General features: G+C 34.8%; 2 protein-coding genes across 2 annotated transcripts; both read left to right on the forward strand.

The window, feature by feature from the left end:
- The first annotated feature begins 11,266 nt into the window (after positions 1-11,266).
- LOC146919087 (uncharacterized) lies at positions 11,267-12,466 on the forward strand. The gene has a single exon (XM_085710559.1). The coding sequence runs from the start codon at positions 11,382-11,384 to the stop codon at positions 12,393-12,395; it is 1,014 nt and encodes a 337-aa protein (XP_085566685.1). The 5' UTR covers positions 11,267-11,381; the 3' UTR covers positions 12,396-12,466.
- A 1,672-nt stretch (positions 12,467-14,138) lies between these two features.
- LOC146919088 (LYR family of Fe/S cluster biogenesis protein) lies at positions 14,139-14,774 on the forward strand. Its single transcript, XM_085712340.1, has 2 exons — positions 14,139-14,245; positions 14,344-14,774. Exon 2 carries the CDS (start codon positions 14,362-14,364, stop codon positions 14,641-14,643), a length of 282 nt encoding a protein of 93 aa, XP_085568466.1. The 5' UTR covers positions 14,139-14,245; positions 14,344-14,361; the 3' UTR covers positions 14,644-14,774.
- The last annotated feature ends 4,856 nt before the right edge of the window (positions 14,775-19,630 follow it).

The raw sequence follows: 19,630 nt of genomic DNA on the forward strand, positions 1-19,630 counted from the left end.
TGAAACTGTTTCTATCTGATTTTCTTTCTTTTACTCCCAAAAATATAACTCCTTTCTTTTCATTTAACTCCCACTAAACTCTCATAATTATTTACTAAATTCCCATTAACCAAAATAAATAATAATTCTACCTATTTCTATTTCTCCTATTATTTTAAATAACAAAACAATTATTCATTTAAATAACACACAACACATCATATACCAAATAAATCATATAAAATCATATAAAACACTCAAACATCCACTAAAAAATAATGGAATAAAAATGGGGCGTTACAACTCTCCCCAACTTATAGAATTTCGTCCTCGAAATATTACCTCAAGCAAACAACTCAGGATATGACTCCTGCATCTTACTTTCCAACTCCCAAGTAAGATTTTCACCAGTTGCTCCTCCCCAAACAACCCTCACTAGAGGTATCTCCTTGCCTCTCAACGTCTTCACCTTGCGATCATCAATCCTCAAAGGTAAAGTCTCCACCGTAAGGTTGTCTCTAACTTGCACATCATCTCTAGGAATAACATGTGAAGGATCCGCTACATACTTCCGAAGTTGCGACACATGAAACACATCATGCAAGTTCGAAAGATGTGGTGGCAAACCAACTCTATAAGCCACCGTGCCAATTCTCTCAGATATCTGATAAGGACCAATAAACTTTGGAGTCAACTTCTTGGACTTCAATGCACGACCCACACCGGTCATAGGAGTGACTCTCAAGAACACATGGTCACCCTCTTGAAATTCAAGGTCCTTCCTACGCTTGTCATGATAGCTCTTCTGTCGACTCTGCGATGCTTTCATATGCTCTCTTATCATCTTGACCTTCTCCGTAGTCTGCTGAACTATTTCAGGTCCCAACACAATACTTTCACCCGACTCAAACCAACATAAAGGAGTTCTACACCTTCGACCATATAAAGCTTCAAAAGGTGCCATACCAATACTCGAATGGTAACTATTGTTGTACGTGAACTCTATCAATGGTAGGTGACTGTCCCAAGCTCCACCTTGATCAAGCACACACACCCTCAACAAATCTTCTAATGATTGAATCGTCCTTTCCGACTGACCATCTGTTTGCGGATGATAAGCTGAACTCAACTTCAACTGAGAGCCCAAAGCTTCTTGCAAGCTCTTCCAAAATCTCGAAGTGAACCTCGGATCTCTATCTGACACAATACTCGACGGGACACCATGCAACTTCACAATATTATGAATATAAATCTCCGCCAACTGAGCTACCGAATAAGTGATATTGATCGGAATAAAATGTGCCGACTTCGTCAATCTATCGACAACAACCCAAATGACATCATACCCTCTTTGAGTGTTTGGTAAACTAGTCACAAAATCCATGGAGATGTTATCCCATTTCCATTCAGGCACATCTAATGGTGTCAACAAACCAGCAGGCTTCTGATGTTCAACTTTCGATTTCTGACAAGTCAAACATGCATAAACAAATTGTGCGACATCACGCTTCAATCCAGACCACCAAAACAGTTTCTTCAAGTCATGATACATCTTTGTAGCTCCCGGATGGATACTCAAGCTACTTCTGTGGCTTTCTTCTAAAATCAACTTTTTCAACTCATTATTATCAGGAATACAAATCCTCCCTCGGAATCTCAACACTCCTTGATCATCAACCTGAAAATCACCATCTGCATTCTGATTACTAGCAACCATCAAGTCTACAAATTTCACATCAACCTCCTGGGCTTCTTTGATACTCTTCAAGAAATCATTATTAATTTTCAACATACCCAACTGCACACTCTGAGGTGCCAATTCACAAACAAGACTTAAGTCTCTAAACTGTTCCAGCAATTCGAATTCTTCCACCATCATAGCCGACATGTGCAACGTTTTCCTACTCAAGGCATCTGCAACCACATTAGCTTTACCCGGATGGTAATTTAAGCCAAAATCATAATCTTTCAACAACTCTAGCCACCTTCTCTGCCTCATGTTCAACTCTTTTTGATCAAATAAATATTTCAGACTCTTATGATCACTAAACACTTCAAATCTGGAACCGTACAAATAATGCCTCCAAATTTTCAACACAAAAACCACAGCAGCCAACTCTAAATCATGTGTAGGATAATTCTTCTCATGTATTCTCAATTGTCTCGAAGCATAAGCTACTACCTTGCCATCTTGCATAAGCACACCACCTAAGCCCAACTTGGACGCATCACAATATACCACAAAAGGTTTATCCGGCTCTGGTAAAATTAGAATTGGAGCCGTTGTCAATCTTCGCTTCAACTCATTGAAATTATTCTCACACTGAGCATCCCACACAAAAGCTTTACCTTTACAGGTCAACTGAGTCAATGGAAGTGCCAACTTCGAAAATCCTTCGATAAATCTTCTGTAATAACCAGCCAAACCAAGAAAATTTCTAATCTCCGTAACTGACTGAGGAGTCTCCCACTGTGATACCGCTTCAGCCTTCGATGGGTCTACAGCAATACCACTACCAGAAATAATATGGCCAAGGAAACTTACTTCATTTAACCAGAACTCGCACTTTGACAATGTTGCATACAACTTCTTTTCTTTCAGCACCTGCAACATAATCTTCAAATGTTCTGCATGCTCTTCTTCAATCTTAGAATAAATCAAGATATCATCAATAAATACAACAACAAACTTATCCAGAAAAGCATGAAAAATTCTGTTCATATACTCCATGAACACACCAGGCGCATTAGTAACACCGAAAGGCATCACTTTATATTCATAGTGTCCATACCGTGTCCTAAAGGCTGTTTTCTGCATATCTTCATCCTTCACCTTAATCTGATGGTAACCTGACCTCAAATCAATTTTACTAAACACGCGAGCACCCACTAATTGATCCATCAAGTCGTCAATTCTCGGAAGTGGATACCTATTCTTTATCGTCACTTTATTCAGCTGACGGTAATCTATGCACAATCTCATGCTACCATCCTTCTTCTTCACCAACAATACCGGCGCTCCCCAAGGTGAGACACTCGGTCTTACAAACTTCTTATCAAGCAATTCTTCCAACTGCTTCTTCAATTCTGCCAACTCGGAGGCTGACATACGGTAAGGAGCCATCGACACAGGCTTCGTACCCGGTACAAGATCAATCGAAAATTCAACATCCCTCTCTGGTGGCACATCTGGAATCTCATCAGGAAAAACTTCAGGAAATTCATTCACCACGGGCAATCTATCAATTATCGACTGACTCTCTACAGACAAATACGCCATCAAGGAAAACATTAAGTTTCCATCATGCTTTAACCGCTTTAGCTGCTTGGTAGATAAAAATTCTGCTCCACTCTCTTCTTCAGCAGAAGAAAAGTACACCGTCTTACTAAAACAATTAATACGGACATGGTTGTACTCCAACCAGTCCATACAAAGGGTTACACAACAAACAACAAACAGGACAACAAGGACAATACAAAATTGTCACACAACACTACTAGGCTCGACACGACTCTACTAATTGGCCGGACGGACCGACCTGCTCTGATACCAATTGTAACACCCCGTTCTCCCAACAACGTAATATTAATTATTATAATCAGAGTAATCACACAACGGAGTGTCACACTACTTTTCAAAAATTCATAAATAGAAAATATCTATTTATTTAAGGCCAACATAAAGAATCTTAATAAACTGCAGCGGAATAATTCTTTAAAAATATAAGTTCAACCAAAATTCAACATCAATGAAAATCTTGGCACAAAGGCCCCAACATGATTCAACTTTATTTTCAACAACGATAAACTCGAATAGCAAGTCTTTTCCAAAATATGTGATACATAAAAGAAATGAGAAGACATTCGCAACGATGTCCCCATCCTAGTATGTATCAGAGCCCTAGACACTTGAGCCGACCAAACCTACAAGTCATCAGTACCTGCACATTACCCACGGTCGAGGCAACATATACGCAGAAGGGGTGAGAAACTTATCCAATAATAATAATATATAATTCATCAAATTAATGAAAACAACAAAGCATATCACAACAGGCATCATTAATAATGTATTTAAATAAACACATAGGCAACGACATAATTATTTTCAGCAACAAGGTACAGCAACAACAACAACAACAACGTTATCCACAACGACACCGACAACTCGACAATGCGACAACGACAACAACTCGACAATGCTACAACGACAACAACAACCCAACAATGCTACGACAACAACAACTAATGCATCATGCAGGTGGTACCAATCTACGCGCGTTGAATGCTAAGCATTCCAGGGCATAAGCCCCCAACGATTTGGATGGTTAAAGCATCCCAGGGCATAAGCCCCCAACAGGTGAATGATAAACATTCCAGGGCATAAGCCCCCAACGGGTTGAATGATGAACATTCCAGGGCATAAGCCCCCAACAGATGTGAGTATGCAAATGGACTCAACTTGTGTATATCAACATACAACTTCAACAACGACTACAACAACAACATATGTGCCTAAAACAATTATGACACACTCCCCAACTTTGACATCAGATGATACAACGACATCAACAACGGAAATCAACAACATAGCATATATATATATATATATATAAATCAATTACATTCATCTCAGAATCTAAAACATCCCCCCAAAAGCAATTAAGTTTTGATCAATAGAACATAATTCAAATATCCATAAAACACCTCAACTAAATCCCTAACACTTAAGTTTGAAGTTGGAAAACCAACCATAAGTTTTTGGACTAACTTGGGATTAGTTATGCTAAGTTTTCTTAAATTTTGCTAAAGACCCACTTGGACTATTTTTATCATAACTCAAAATCTACAAATCTTTTCCACTCCAAACCAAGGCCATTTTAAAGCTAACTTAATTATCTACAACTTTCATGTTTACACCGAAAGCTAATTCAAAACAGAAACGGGTGAAAAAGACGCAAGAACACGAAACAGGGGAATGCTGTCACTGTTACATCGTACTACGATGGAATGCATCGTACTACGATGGGATACACTGAAAAATTCTTGTTTGCTGCTGGAAAAATCGTAGTACGATTTCCCAGCATCGTACTACGATGGGACATGAACAGATTTACGAGAACAGACCAGTTTTCACTCCAAAACCCAATTTTTGATCCCCTAATCACCCAAAATGATTTAGAACAATGTTTATAGGTTCCATATACAACCTAGCAACCAAAACAACATAGAAACATGCAATTCAACAACAAGTTTCATCATAATTCATCATCTAACATAACTTCTCAAACCCTAAAAACCAAGAACAACAAATTCATCAATTTTCAAATTATATACCATGATTATTGAAAGGAATCCCACCCTTACCTTATCTCAGCAAATTCTACAGCAAAAACGATTGGATTCTCTCTTCCTAGCTCTTCTCCTAGCTTTCTCTTGGTTCTTCTCCTTTTTCTCTCCAAAAACCAGTTTTTCTATTGTTTGTACGTGAAACTGTTTCTATCTGATTTTCTTTCTTTTACTCCCAAAAATATAACTCCTTTCTTTTCATTTAACTCCCACTAAACTCTCATAATTATTTACTAAATTCCCATTAACCAAAATAAATAATAATTCTACCTATTTCTATTTCTCCTATTATTTTAAATAACAAAACAATTATTCATTTAAATAACACACAACACATCATATACCAAATAAATCATATAAAATCATATAAAACACTCAAACATCCACTAAAAAATAATGGAATAAAAATGGGGCGTTACAGTTTCCTTAGGCTTGGCATACCCTGCAAGGTATTCGAAACATGGATTGTAGAACCAGAATCAATCCACCATGTGTTATAAATAACATTAACCATATTAGACTCATAACAGACAAGTGAGATTGATTTACCTTTGTTTTCAAGCCATTTCTGAAACTTGGGGCAATCTTTCTTCATGTGTCCCTTCTTTTTACAAAAGAAACACTTGGATTCTTTCTTAATTCCACCTTGAGGTGGTATTTTGCCTTTCCCCTTATGTTTCGCATGATTCATGTTCTTTCTTTCAGTTGCAACAAAAACACTCTCATTTTTTTCCATAGTCAACCTTCCTTCTTCTTGAACACACATGGTCAGGAGTTCATTAATTGACCATTTGTCCTTATGTGTGTTATAAGAAATCTTGAAAGGTCCATATTCAGGTGGAAGAGAGTTCAGAATGTAGTGCAAAAGAAAAGAATCAGACATATCAACCTCAAGAGTCTTCAGTTGTGCTGCTAAGTCCCTCATTTGCATGATGTGCTCACGCACACCTTTCACAGTGATAAGCTTCATGGATGAAAACTTCATTATAAGGGTGCTAGCAAGTGCCTTATCTGATGTTTTGAATTGTTCATCAATAGCTTTAAGCAATGCTTGGACATTATCATGCTGATCGACACAACCACGGATACTAGCAGAGATGTTGGTCTTTATGAACATCACACTGAGACGGTTAGACCGCTCCCACATTTCATAAAGATCAACGTCTTCCTGAAGGCTAGTTTCAGTAACTGCAGGTGGTTCGTCTTTCCGAATAGCATAATCGATATCCATCCACCCTAAGTGAAGAAGAATTCTCTCCTTCCACACCTTATAGTTTTCACCCCTTAGTTCAGGAATTTCACACTTAAAATCAGAAAAATTCATACATGCTTATAATTAAAATTGAGACTACCAAACAAATATCATGTTTTACCAACGTAAATCATGTTTCAAACTATGAACCTAGTGACATAAAATTTACCTGTGGGCTAAAATTTTATTCAATTAGATTCATATAACCGAATGATAAAACTATCAATTTATGTTCCTTTTTTCTAATTCCTGAGGGTAAGTTAGAAAATATAAATTGATATTTCATCCTAATTAATTATACAAAACATAACAAAAATTCTCGTGGGATAAGATTTACTATGTTCAATATAATTAATTGCCATCAATGTCACAACCATGATCTTAAAACTTAATATACAATTTTGCATAATTAAAGATGTTGTGACTAGTCCCTAATTAATTAAAATCATATAGATCATATTGACATTTATTCCAAATGATTAACTGCAAATCACTAGGCAATTAATTTAATTGATTAACCTATATTTGTTGCATGATTAAAGTCATAATATCATACAAACAATCAAGTGCGGAATCCGCAATGCACATGAAATATAAGCATGCGACACTGTAACATTACAATGCATATACCGAATAACATATACTGATACAAAATATATATGTTGCCCTGTATCTTATATCTTAAACCCACATGGCCCCATGATAATGCACAAAAGTAATATGATGGCCCACATGATATATAGTAACACAATGCTATCTATTACAGTGTCATTCAAAATACATTAACCATAAACACAGTAGCATTTCATAGTAGTATAATAATGCAAATCAAAGTGTTTACGGCAATCCATAATCTAGAGATATAAAGCAACAAAAGCGGTTCTGCAGACTACTTTGCGCATGTCATTTAAACAACTAGAGTAGGACACGCTTTTAACTATGCAGTACGATATCCAGTTTCATATTATTTATCATAAATTTAAAAATTAACTGGACTGTGTCTTCAACCTCCGAATGGGTCAAAATGACCCGGTTGAAAACCCATACGGAAAAATGCAATTTATAGCAATTTTAACCCCAAAAACATGAATCAACACAGAGTCATGAACCAAAAACATTCTCTTATGATTTCAAGCTATTTTCTGCAATTATAACACTCAAATTTGAAATCAAAAATTTTGACAAAATTGTCCAAATGCAGAAAACGAAAATCACAAGGCAGAGGATGAAATTGGCTCTGCATGTAAGTTTATTTCATAAAGAACAAAAGAAATAACTACTTAAACAGCGGAAACTTAAATTAGGATCAAGGCATACCTCCAGCCATTGCTCCTGCTTGAAGAAGTTGAGGCTCTTCTAAACCTTCCACAATCTCACTTTGATGGTGTAAGTCTTCTGAATAGAGATGTTAGGCTTAGGGAACCAAAACAAATGAAGTGCACTCATTTATATAACTTCTGCCATCAAGAAGTTATTGAACGTGCAAAATAAAACTGCTCCCACTCACTCATAATCGACGGTTACTGAATTTAAGGGAAAGAATAAAGACCATTTTCTGACTAATTCATAATTACCACTATGTGCACTTAGTGGGTAATTACCACTTATTTATTTAAATAAATAAATAACTTAATTAGGGAAAAATCCAACAAAAGTTTCTATGAAAGACAATGCTTTTCAATAGTCCTTTTATTTCAATAGATCAAGTTGCATTCAAAATTTTATTTTGTTTTTTGCTTCTAACCTCTAACGTTCAGCTTTTATGACTGCATGCTCACAATTATGTTGCTATTTTGAGATTTTGCATTATTAGTTCAGCTTTCAGCTATGTTTCATATAATTTTTGGTAAAAACGATCTTTAAAGACAGCTTCCTCTGACTATAACTATGCCTTTTCTTCGTTGCAAGACACGACATGGCGTCCTTTTAGCCAAGGCTCACTCCTTCAGGATGTGGCGCCTCATTTTTTGAGCTTTTACTAAAGAGTGTTGTTATTTGATACGGGTGAAAAAACAACAAATAATATCATGTAAATGCAACTCGGTTGATAGTTCAACATATATAAATATCTATTATATTTCATTTTTAATAGTATAAATACATCATATTGTGTCAAAGTGCGTGTTTATCACTACCAAAAAATTATAAATACACTATAAAAAAAAAGTGTGTTTATGTATGGGCCAATAGAAAAGTGTTGTGTGTTTTGTGTGGGTCATTTAGTCAACATTTCAACTATAACTTTTTTTTTTTGAAGAAATTTCAACTATAACTATATATTACTATATTACTACCACCTAAAAAAAATTCTCAAAATTTAGTGTATGCACAAGCCTACACCCTTGTGCACCTGCATCCGTCTTTGGTTCTATGAACATTGAAATGTAGGCGTCAGATTTCGATCCTGGGATTCTTCACTTCTCCATTTATAGTGTATGAGTCTAATCGGAAAACTACTTGATCTAAAAAAACGAAAATTAATGATGGAAAGAAACAACGTTAACCTGTTACAAATTTTTTATTTAATATTAAAATAATATAGTTTTGGCTTGTAGTGGAAATCATAGGTAGTGTTATTCGTTCGTTTTCGTTGGTTTGCTTGTAGTGGAAATCATCCGTTGGTGAATAAAACCCTACAAGTACAACTATCGTGTCTATTCAAAGAAAAATGAAACAATTTTAGAATCAATAAAATTTTCTTCTTTAAAAGTAGTCCCTCTAGAGCTTCATGGACAATTTTCAGACTTATTTATACTTCAAACTTCTTTCTTTTTATTCCATGAATCGGGAATAAAAGTTGAATTTTAAAACACGTATTTTCTCTTGTTTTTGTTAAACCGACATTGATCAAGTCATCGTCTCAACTTCAAAGATCAATAGAACAGTTTTTGTTAAACAAACATCGATCAAGTAATCGTCTCAATGTAAGAATCAGTAAAACTATTTTAAAATACAAACTTATATAAAGGAAATAACTTTATAGAATTAAAAAAAAATCGTCCCCATAAAAAATTTAAATTATATGTTCATGAAAAAAAAAATTGTGTTTTTAGTCACACTATTGTGTTTTTTTTAGAAAGAAAATATATAAATAAGAAAGGTATCTTTTATTTATTTTAGTCGCACTGTTAAATCACTACCAAAAAAGTCGCACTGTTAAATGTAAAGAAGAAAATAAATAAATAAAATTTTATAGAATTAAAATAAATGGTATCTTTTTTATAAAAATAAGAAAGAATGGGTAAAAAAAATAAGAAAGATATTTGACCTTATAATGTATATTATTTATGAGATATATGACCAGATAAATATTTCTCCTTCAAAAGAAAAGTTCTAAAAGGATAAGGTTTGTAATAATATGGTAATATTTTTGAAGAGATTGGACTAGTTTGAAGTTATTTATTTTTTAAAAGTATGGGTGAAAGAGTTTAGAGGTGATAATGAAGTTTTTTTTTTTTTTTAAGGAGGGTGATAATGAAGTTAAGGGTTCCAGATTGTTACACTATGCAAAAAAATTGAATATCATCTGTATACAACTGAAAAAATAAATTACATTTATTATCATCATTTTTTTAGGGAATTATCATCACATTTAATGCTCTTGGATACATGAATATTTAGTTTAACCTGAAATTTACAAACCTAACAAAAAATTGATAACTGCAAGTGCCTAGTATTGAATATAAAAAAGTTTCCTTTTTTTATTGACAAAATGCTTTTTTTTACGGGAAGAAAAAAATCAATTAATATCATCTCTTACAATTTTTTTAAGGGGATATCTTACCATCTCTGAAAATTGCAAGCCTGCAGAGAAAAACGTTCCCTTTTTTTGTTGAAAACAAGTTTACTTTTTTATTTGGTCAAAAAAATGTTTACTTTTTTATTGAGAAAAAAATATTTTCTTTACGGGAAGCAAAAAGTTCACTTAAAAAATTAAAACATAAGTTACTTACCGAGTAAGAGACATAGTGTAAATCATTTTAGGAAGGAAAAAATATTCTTGCTCAAATTATTAGGTGCAATATCCTTCCTCGTATCGTTTCAATTTTCAACCCTAGCTATTATAATTATTATTCACAAAAATAAACTATTATAGTTATGATGATTCAAATAATTAAAGCAAAATATGATGTATGTTAAAAAAACAGCAAAACATGATTTATTTTTTTTGTGATTGTATTGCATAAATTATATGAGGTATATAATCGATGGCGCAATACAAAATATATTTCTAGAACATATATTTAAATAAAAAATAAATCCTAAAAATATTCTAAATAAAAATATATATTATAAATTCCAATGACATCTAATTTTAAAATAATATTTTTTAATATGCATGACATATCTTTTACTTATGTAATTTTTTTTCTAAGCTAGGAGCAAGGACGGGCATCAAGGTGAAGCAACGACATCCCAACTAGGTTGGCACCTTAAAGAACACCCATCCTCTGCCGCCAAGCTCAAATAAATTTTAACTTATGTAATACAAACCATATTTCTAAAACATATATTCAAATAAAAAATATTCTAAATAGAAATATATATTATAAATCCCAATGATATCTTATTTTAAATATAAATATAAAATATAATTATATCTGCAATCTTCAAAAAAGATATTTAGGCATTTTATTCTCTAAAAAAAATATACATGAGATATCTCTTTTACTTATTCATGAAGATATTTGCATTAACTCAACAATTTTCTAAATAAATAACCCTTCTTATAAGCTTCTCAAATCATAAAATCACAACCTTCTTATAAGCTTCTCTTTCCAAAAAAAAAAAAAAAAAGGTTATGAACATGAAAGAGCTCGAACAAGATCCATCCTCAAACTCTAACTTCAACAAGCCTGTTGATTTCGTGAAACTGTCTAAAGAGGATTCGATTCACAGATCCAAGGTGCCAGAATCTTTTATCACTACGCAAGTTGGTTCATCATCTTGTTTTCCAAATAACAACAATAAAGGAAAAGATGAGAACATGAATGAAGAGAAAAAAGTCGATTCAAGGTCTTTTTCATGCTTATATTGCAAGGGAAAATTTTCTACTTCGCAAGCATTAGGTGGACACCAAAACGCTCATAAGGCAGAACGTGCATTACAAAAGCAACTTAAACAAAGGTATGCATTAGGTTTAGGGCAGCCTCTTCTTAACCCTTATTTTAGTTATCCAAACACTCTTTTTACACCCCCTAATTATGGGGCACTCGGTGTTAGAATGGAATCTATGATTCAAAAACCATCTTATATTAACCCTAGGATTACCCCACATGGTTTTGGCCCTTTTGAGTATAGTAATGGTGATTTGCATTTGAAAGATATATTAAATCCTTCTCTTGTTAGTTTGAGAAACATGGAGAGTAGTAATAGTAATCGTGGGGTGGGAATTCTAGGGTTTGGTGGTGCAACTACTTCAAGGATTGAAGATGGTACACATAACAGAATTAGTGGCCATTTAGGGTATGGTAATGGTGCTTTATGTTTGAAAGATATATTAAACCCTTCGCTTGTTAGTTTGAGAAACGTGGAGGGTAGCAAAAGTAATAGTGGAACTGGAATTCTAGGATTTGGTGGTGCAACTGCTTCAAGGATTGAAGATGGTACGAATAACAAGATTGGTGCTATTACAAAATTTGGAGATTCTTCTACAAATGTTGCTACAAGTTCAAGCACAATCATAAACAACAAAAATAGTGTGGATCCTACTACTACTACCACCAAGGATGATATTGATTTGTCGAAGTTCAATACTGAAGAAGAATCCTCCGATTATGATTCGTGTGGGCTTGATCTGTCACTTAGGCTTTAAATTCAGTTTTTATATTTCATGTCAATGTTGCTGTTAATTCGATTGCTACTCTCTAGTTTGTTTGTTTTTTTGTGACGAAATTGCTACTTTCTAGTTGAATTTATGTATTGCTACTTTTTAGTTGAATTTATGTCTTGGTATTTATTTACTTGTTGCTGTTACATTATTATTATATATATTTAGACAAGCAATTATTAGTATTTAATTATCATGTTTTGATTGCTTCCTTGATTAAGTTTTTTTAATATCTATGACAAATGCATATTGCAATACAAAGATTTTTCTGAGAAACTAGAAGTTGTGAGTCCTAAGAAACTTTCCAGATTGGCTTTATTGCCTCTTGATAAGAGAAATAAAGTCATGCAAGCTGATGTCGAGGGAAGGAAAGAGAAGATTAGCAGAAGCTTGTCTTATTGTGATTTAGCAGAAGCTTTGCTGAAACATGATATAACAAAACATGCATTTTTTTTTTTTTTTGAAAAACAACAAAACAAAACATATGCAATGTAATGCTAAATATTGTAATCATATATTGCACAGAACTACAGCAGCAATCTAACATTCTACCTGTCATCGACAGAAATTGTTAACAGAAAACTTTTGTGACCAGTATTTTCAGCTCATGTAATAATTTTTAAACAATTACTAAGTTGCTCATCGTATTTTCGTAAAAGAGTTGATTCCTTACTTGTAATATTGTGGGTGAAATCATCTAATAATTTTGCATTAGTTAGCTCAATTATTACATATAAACAAAGAAACAACTAGCTGAAATTTGCTCAAGAAAAAAAAAGAAACAACTAGCTGAAAATGAAAACTTAAAACAAAATTTTAACGAGGATGAGCAATATTTCATGTTAATTATTATTGACAAGCAACTCTTTATTTTTGTTCTTTCCTGCATGTTGATCAGATTCATTACGGTCGGGCGAAATCCAGCATTCTCAATGTAACGATCACTGACATGATCACCGCTTGAATGCGTGTTTTTTTTTTTTTAGCGGAGGGTACCAACAGCCGTTTATCACATTGGAGTGGCTCAAACTCAATAGTCATTTCTGTGTCCATTTTTCTCAATCTCTCTTAAGAAATTGTGATAAAAATATAAATTAAGCTTTCACAAAATTCTTGGAACTTTTTTGAAGTAACTTCAAATAATAAAAATCAAAATATTATATAGCACACCCGAATTGGAATTGGGGAGACCTCAAGAAGGAGGAGGACACTCCAAGGTTCCAAGCCAACTCAAGTGGGTTATTACGGTGAATATTGAGTTTGAAATTCTCACAATAAACATAAATAGGTTCATTTACATTAAGGAATGATAGTTTAGAAGTTTTAAAAATAATATGGAGTATACATACAAGTGGAAAATAATCCCTGAAAATGCATAGCATTACTGTAAGTTAGCTTATGCAATATATTTTTGATAGATTTGAACATTTAATAGGAAAATGAGTAATCACCAAAATTATTTGATTATGAGCATTGCTCTATTCGCACCTCAAGTTTCTCAAAATCCCCTCACATTTATCATTTCATAATATTGATCGCATAAATCTATTGGGAGTTACTACCAGATCATTGTTTTTTTATCAGCTCGTAACTCCCGATCAACTAATTTTCAGGGGTTGAGCAATTGGAGGGGCGGATAAAGCAATTATATTTGATTATTATTTAGTTCCTATTTAAGAGCCCAAACCCAATAAGCCCATTTTAGATCTCTGTTCTAAGAAATTCCTCTTCTAAACTCGTGTTCCAAAACGCAACAACACCACAAAACCAAAGCACCTAACGAATCTAAATCTCAAACTTCGATCCTACGCTCTTCTCGTTCTCATTCCTCTCAGGTAAAATCAATTTTAATTTTTAATTTCAATTCTTCAATAGCTTTTTTCTTTGCAATGAAAATTCTAATTCTCAATGTTCTGCGTTTATATTATGGCAGAGAAAAAAAGAAGATGAAATGGGAGGAACCAGAGTGCAAAGGCTTTCTGGAATGCAAAAGCAAGTGCTTAGCTTATACAGAGGATTTCTACGCGCAGCACGTTCCAAACACGACGAAGAACGCCGCAACATAGAATCTTTAGTATCTCAAGAATTTCGCCGTAATTCAAAAGAAATTGATCGAAAGAATTTTCAATACATTGAATATTTACTTCGTCGTGGTCATAAACAGCTTGATCAGCTTAACAACCCTGGTACCACTGGGTTATCTTCATTGCAACTTCATTTATCTAAAGATTAATTAAATTAAACATGTTTGAAGATAATTAATTGTTGTTAGCCATTATTATACTTTTCATGTAGAAAATTAACTGAATATTGATATGTTTGTATTTTTTTATATTGAGTGAAAATTAAGTGAATTGGATACTATAGACTTGTCTTTGATTACACTTTTTATGATTTATCTTTAAAATTAATGTTTGCTTGTTGATGCTACTAAACTTACGTGCATGTGCATGATTGGTATCACAGTGAATTTGTTAGAATCACGATAACTAAGTTGCTTTGTTGATGCTACTTAACTTACGAGCATGTTTGATATCATAGTAAATTTGTTAAAATCACGGGGGCTAAGTTGTTGTCATTGTGCTTATATCATATCATATAAACTAGTCAAAAGTCCGTTGCGCTCTAACTCCATTCTCAGATTTTGACTCCAATTCTCCGCTCGAACATGGTTTTTGCCTTTGTCGATAGAAGACCAATGGCAACCCTCGACGTTTTGGAACAATTTCATAGGACATTTCATCAGAGATCTATAGGACACTTCCCTCAAAATGCCTTGCTGCAACAAAGTTCCAATGATTTCTTTGGAGACAAGCTGTAGCTTGTGAATATGAACCTGAAAAGTTTTCTTAAAATATTCAGCTACATGCATCATTTTAGTTGTCACAATGATTCTACTTCCTTTGTGTTGTTTTTCGTTTTAAAAAATTATACCGAACGAAATTACTGGGTGAGTCACGACCAGGTCGCTTTCTTTAAGACGTTTCGCGGCACTACCCTAGTTTGTGCAAGGTAGACTAACAACCACGCCGTCTCCAGGATAAAACAGCCCAGATCACTGTTACGAGTATATACTGCACAGTATATAGTCGCTCGAGAATTACACCTCAAAGTATGGTTCAATCGTTTGATCGAAGCCACTCGATACGGTACGTAACCGCTCTATTCGAAACCGATGGGACAGAAAGGAGTAGAAGAAGAAGAACGATTTAAAATCGAAGGGAGAAGAGAGAAAATCGCACAGGAAGCATCAACTGTGAGATTTTGGTGTGAAGAATGAGTGGGGCGAGCTCTCCTTTTATAGGCAGAGTTCGTGAGAATTACTTGGGGATTAAGCTTGCTTAATCCTTAAGCAAACGCGTTTTACGCGTGACTTGGGGATTAAGTTTGCTTAATCCTTAAGCAAAGCAAACGCGTTTTCTTAATTAGAAATATCCGGAAGTTTCTTGGATCGGGTCGGAATGTAACACATCAATTTGTTACGTATAACGCTTTCGTATAATGAAAAATTAATTAATTAATTTAACATTTTCAAGTGACAAAAAAAATATATCAATTTTCCGACCCAAGCCCAAGCCCGGCCCGGCCGGTCGGACGGACGGCGGCGTCGTCGTCGCGCGTGATATATATATTTTGTAAGCGTTCACCCGTTCACAAAAATGGGTACCCCAAGGGCACACCCTTGGAGGTCACCCCACCCTTATATAAACACTTACTAGTTGGGGTGACTCTCCAATGTGGGACATTTTTAAGTCACATACCCACACACTAGTTTCTCATAGTGTTTTTCTTTCTTTCCAATTTTCTCACTAGACTTTAACTAGTGTTCCAACAATCCCCCGCTTGACTTCAAAATGGTTTCGAGAAATAACGTAAAACGTTTCCATAAGATTTGCTAATATACAAAGGTGTCGCCAACAACTTGAACCTTTGCATAGTGGAAGGTATTCTGATTTAACAAGAGTTGCTTACAGCATTGAACTTTATTTCAGACATAGAATCCACACACAAACCTTTTCATAGGTGTATTCTAAAAGCCTGTGCGTTTTAAGGCCCTGCACGTGTATCCCGGTTTTAACGAATGCTCTAGGAATTCTGCCTCAAAATTCCATAGGACCGGCCTAAGTTCCACATTCGTATAGGTGAGTCTATCAAGGGTACTCCTGTAGCTGTGTACCCCACTCAACATAGAGTATAGATCTCATTAAGAGTTACTATTACCTCATCCTTCTTTCGCTGCAGGATCATGCTTTCTATATTCTTTCTCTCATAGCATGTTCTACCACTTCATGACTTGTTTTTACCCATTGAACCTAAATCTTGGGATCTCCAGTCATATAGGTCGGGTTACCATCATTTAGTGGGCTATAGACATTAGTCCCATCCTACTGGATGTTTCTCGGACTTTCTCTCTATTAAGTCCTTTCGTCAAAGGATCAGCTAAATTTTCATTCGTACGTACAAAATTAACTCTAACCGCTCCATTAGAGATACACTCTCTAATCGTGCTGTGTTTTCGTCTTATCTGTCGTCTCTTACCATTGTAATAACGATTCTTAATCTTTGCAATAGCCGCGGTACTATCACAATGAATTAACACAGCTGGTAACGGTTTCTCCCATAAAGGGATTTCAGCTAGCAAGGATCTTAGCCAACTTGCTTCTTCACTAGCAGTAGCTGGTGCTATCATCTCAGATTCCATTGTGGACTGAGCCAGAATGGTCTGCTTCTTAGACTTCCAAGAAACAGCTCCTCCAGCTATGCTAAATATATAGCCGCTGGTCGCTTTGGAATCATCCGACAAGGTGTTCCAATCTGCATCACTGTACCCTTCAAGTACAGCATGATATTTTTGATAATGCAGTCCTAATGTCATAGTCCCTTTCATGTATCTCATAACTCTCTCAATAGCATGCCAATGCTCCTTGCTTGGCCTACTTGTAAATCTGCATAAGAGTCCCACGACATAGGCAATGTCGGGTCTAGTACAATCAGTGGCATATCTGAGACTGCCAATGATGCTCGCATATTCAGTTTGTCTAACACCATCTCCAGTGTTCTTAAAAAGTTTTACACTTGGGTCATAGGGTGTGCTTGTAGGTTTACAATCAATGTAGTTGTATTTCCTTAATATCTTCTCAACATAATGAGACTGATCCAAGGAAATTCCTTTATCTGATCTAGTAATCTTGATACCAAGAATTACATCAGCTTCTCCTAGGTCCTTCATATCAAAGTTGTTACTCAACAGTGATTTCACAGAATTTATGGCAGGAATGTTTGACCCAAATATGAGTAGGTCGTCTACATATAGACATATGATAGTGCAAATGTTTTTATCATACTTGTAGTAGATACATTTGTCACTTTCATTCACTTTGAACTCATTCGAAATCATTAAGTTGTCAAACTTTTCATGCCATTGCTTAGGGGCTTGTTTTAGACCATACGGAGATTTGTCTAACTTACATACTTTGCTTTCCTGTCCATGGACTACAAAACCTTCAGGTTGTTCCATATAGATTTCTTCTTCCAACTCACCATTCAAAAAAGCAGTTTTCACATCCATTTGGTGTACTATCAAGTTATAAACAGCAACCAAGGAAATTAGTACCCTTATGGATGTGATTCGAGTAACTGGTGAGTAGGTATCGAAAAAATCTATATTTTCTCTTTGTCTGAAACCTTTGGCTACAAGGCGTGCCTTGTATTTGTCAACAGTTCCATCAGGTTTCAGTTTCTTTTTCAAAATCCATTTACAACCTATTGGTTTGCAGCCTGGAGGAAGTTCAGTCAAGTGCCAAGTATCGTTAGACTGTAGAGAATCCATTTCATCATTTATGGCTTCTTGCCATAAGTCTGCATCCAAGGAAGACAAAGCTTCTTTGAGATTTGATGGATCCTCTTCTAATGTATTGACCACATATCCAGGTCCATACTCTTTAGCAGTTCTTGCTCTCTTACTTCTTCGAAGTTCTGTAACATCAGTTATGATGTTTTCATCACTATTTCTGATTACTGGATTGTGATCAGGTGTAGTGTTCATGTTTGCGCCCCCACTATTACCCCCACTATCTCTTAATAGAAAGGGAAATTTCGTTTCATAGAAATCGGCGTCATTTGATTCTATGACCACCTTAGCCTTTAGGTCATAAAACCTATATGCTTTACTGTTTAAGGCATGCCCAATGAATACACATTCATAGGCTCTACTTGCAAGTTTGACTCTCTTGGGATTAGGAATCCTTACATAGGCTAAACAGCCCCATGTTCGAATGTAAGACAAATTAGGTTGTCTTTTCTTCAAAATTTCATAAGGAGAAATTTTGTTCTTAGTTTTAGGTACTCTATTTAGCACGTAGCTAACAGTTAATAAAATTTCCCCCCACCAATGAGGCGCTGCACCAGAATTAAGCATGATGGCAACTACTAATTCGGTAAAGGTTCTATTTTTTCTTTCCGCTTTACCGTTCATCTCAGGAGAGTAAGGTGCAGTTGTTTCATGAATGATTCCGTGCTCTTTATAATACTCATTGGATGTGTGTGATAAATATTCAGTGCCTCTGTCACTACGATAGCGCTTGATTCTTTTATTGAATTGAGTTTCAATTTCTTTGACAAAATTTTTAAACATATCAAGCGCATCACTTTTGTTTTTCATTAAATACACATAAGTGTAATCAGAGCAATCATCGATAAAAGTTATAAAGTATCTTTGCCCGTTTCTAGTCAAGTTACCATCAAGTTCGCATATATCAGAATGTACTAATTCAAATGGTTCGGTTTCTCTTATTACAGATTTATGAGATCCTTTTGTTATTTTTGCTTGACTACAAAACTGACATTTTTCAAATTCATTCAAAGATAACTTAGGAATTAAACCGAGATTGCTCATATTAGAAATGATTCGTTTATTAACGTGACAGAGTCGTGCATGCCAAATATTAAAATCACACAACATATAAGCAGAAGGAGAAATTTTATTCATAAGATTCAACTTAAACATACCATCAGTAGCATACCCTTTCCCAACAAAAACCATATCCTTAGTAATAGAGTACATATCACATGCTATGATTTGTTCAAAACCAGCCTTATTCAGTAAAAAGCCAGAAACTAAATTCTTCCTAATTCTAGGAGTGTGCAGCACATCCTTCAATATGAGAGTCTTCCCGGAGGTGAATTTCAGCTCCACATCTCCGGTTCCAGCAACTTCAGTG

Source organism: Medicago sativa, chromosome 5 (genome assembly GCF_051527215.1).
Source record: "Medicago sativa cultivar Bolivia chromosome 5, Bolivia_mono, whole genome shotgun sequence".
In the NCBI taxonomy this organism is placed as follows: Eukaryota; Viridiplantae; Streptophyta; class Magnoliopsida; order Fabales; family Fabaceae; genus Medicago; species Medicago sativa.

Excerpts from the sequence above, each read along its gene's own strand:
- LOC146919087 (XM_085710559.1), top strand. The coding sequence starts at position 11,382 with ATGAACATGAAAGAGCTCGAACAAGATCCATCCTCAAACTCTAACTTC.
- LOC146919088 (XM_085712340.1), top strand. The coding sequence starts at position 14,362 with ATGGGAGGAACCAGAGTGCAAAGGCTTTCTGGAATGCAAAAGCAAGTG.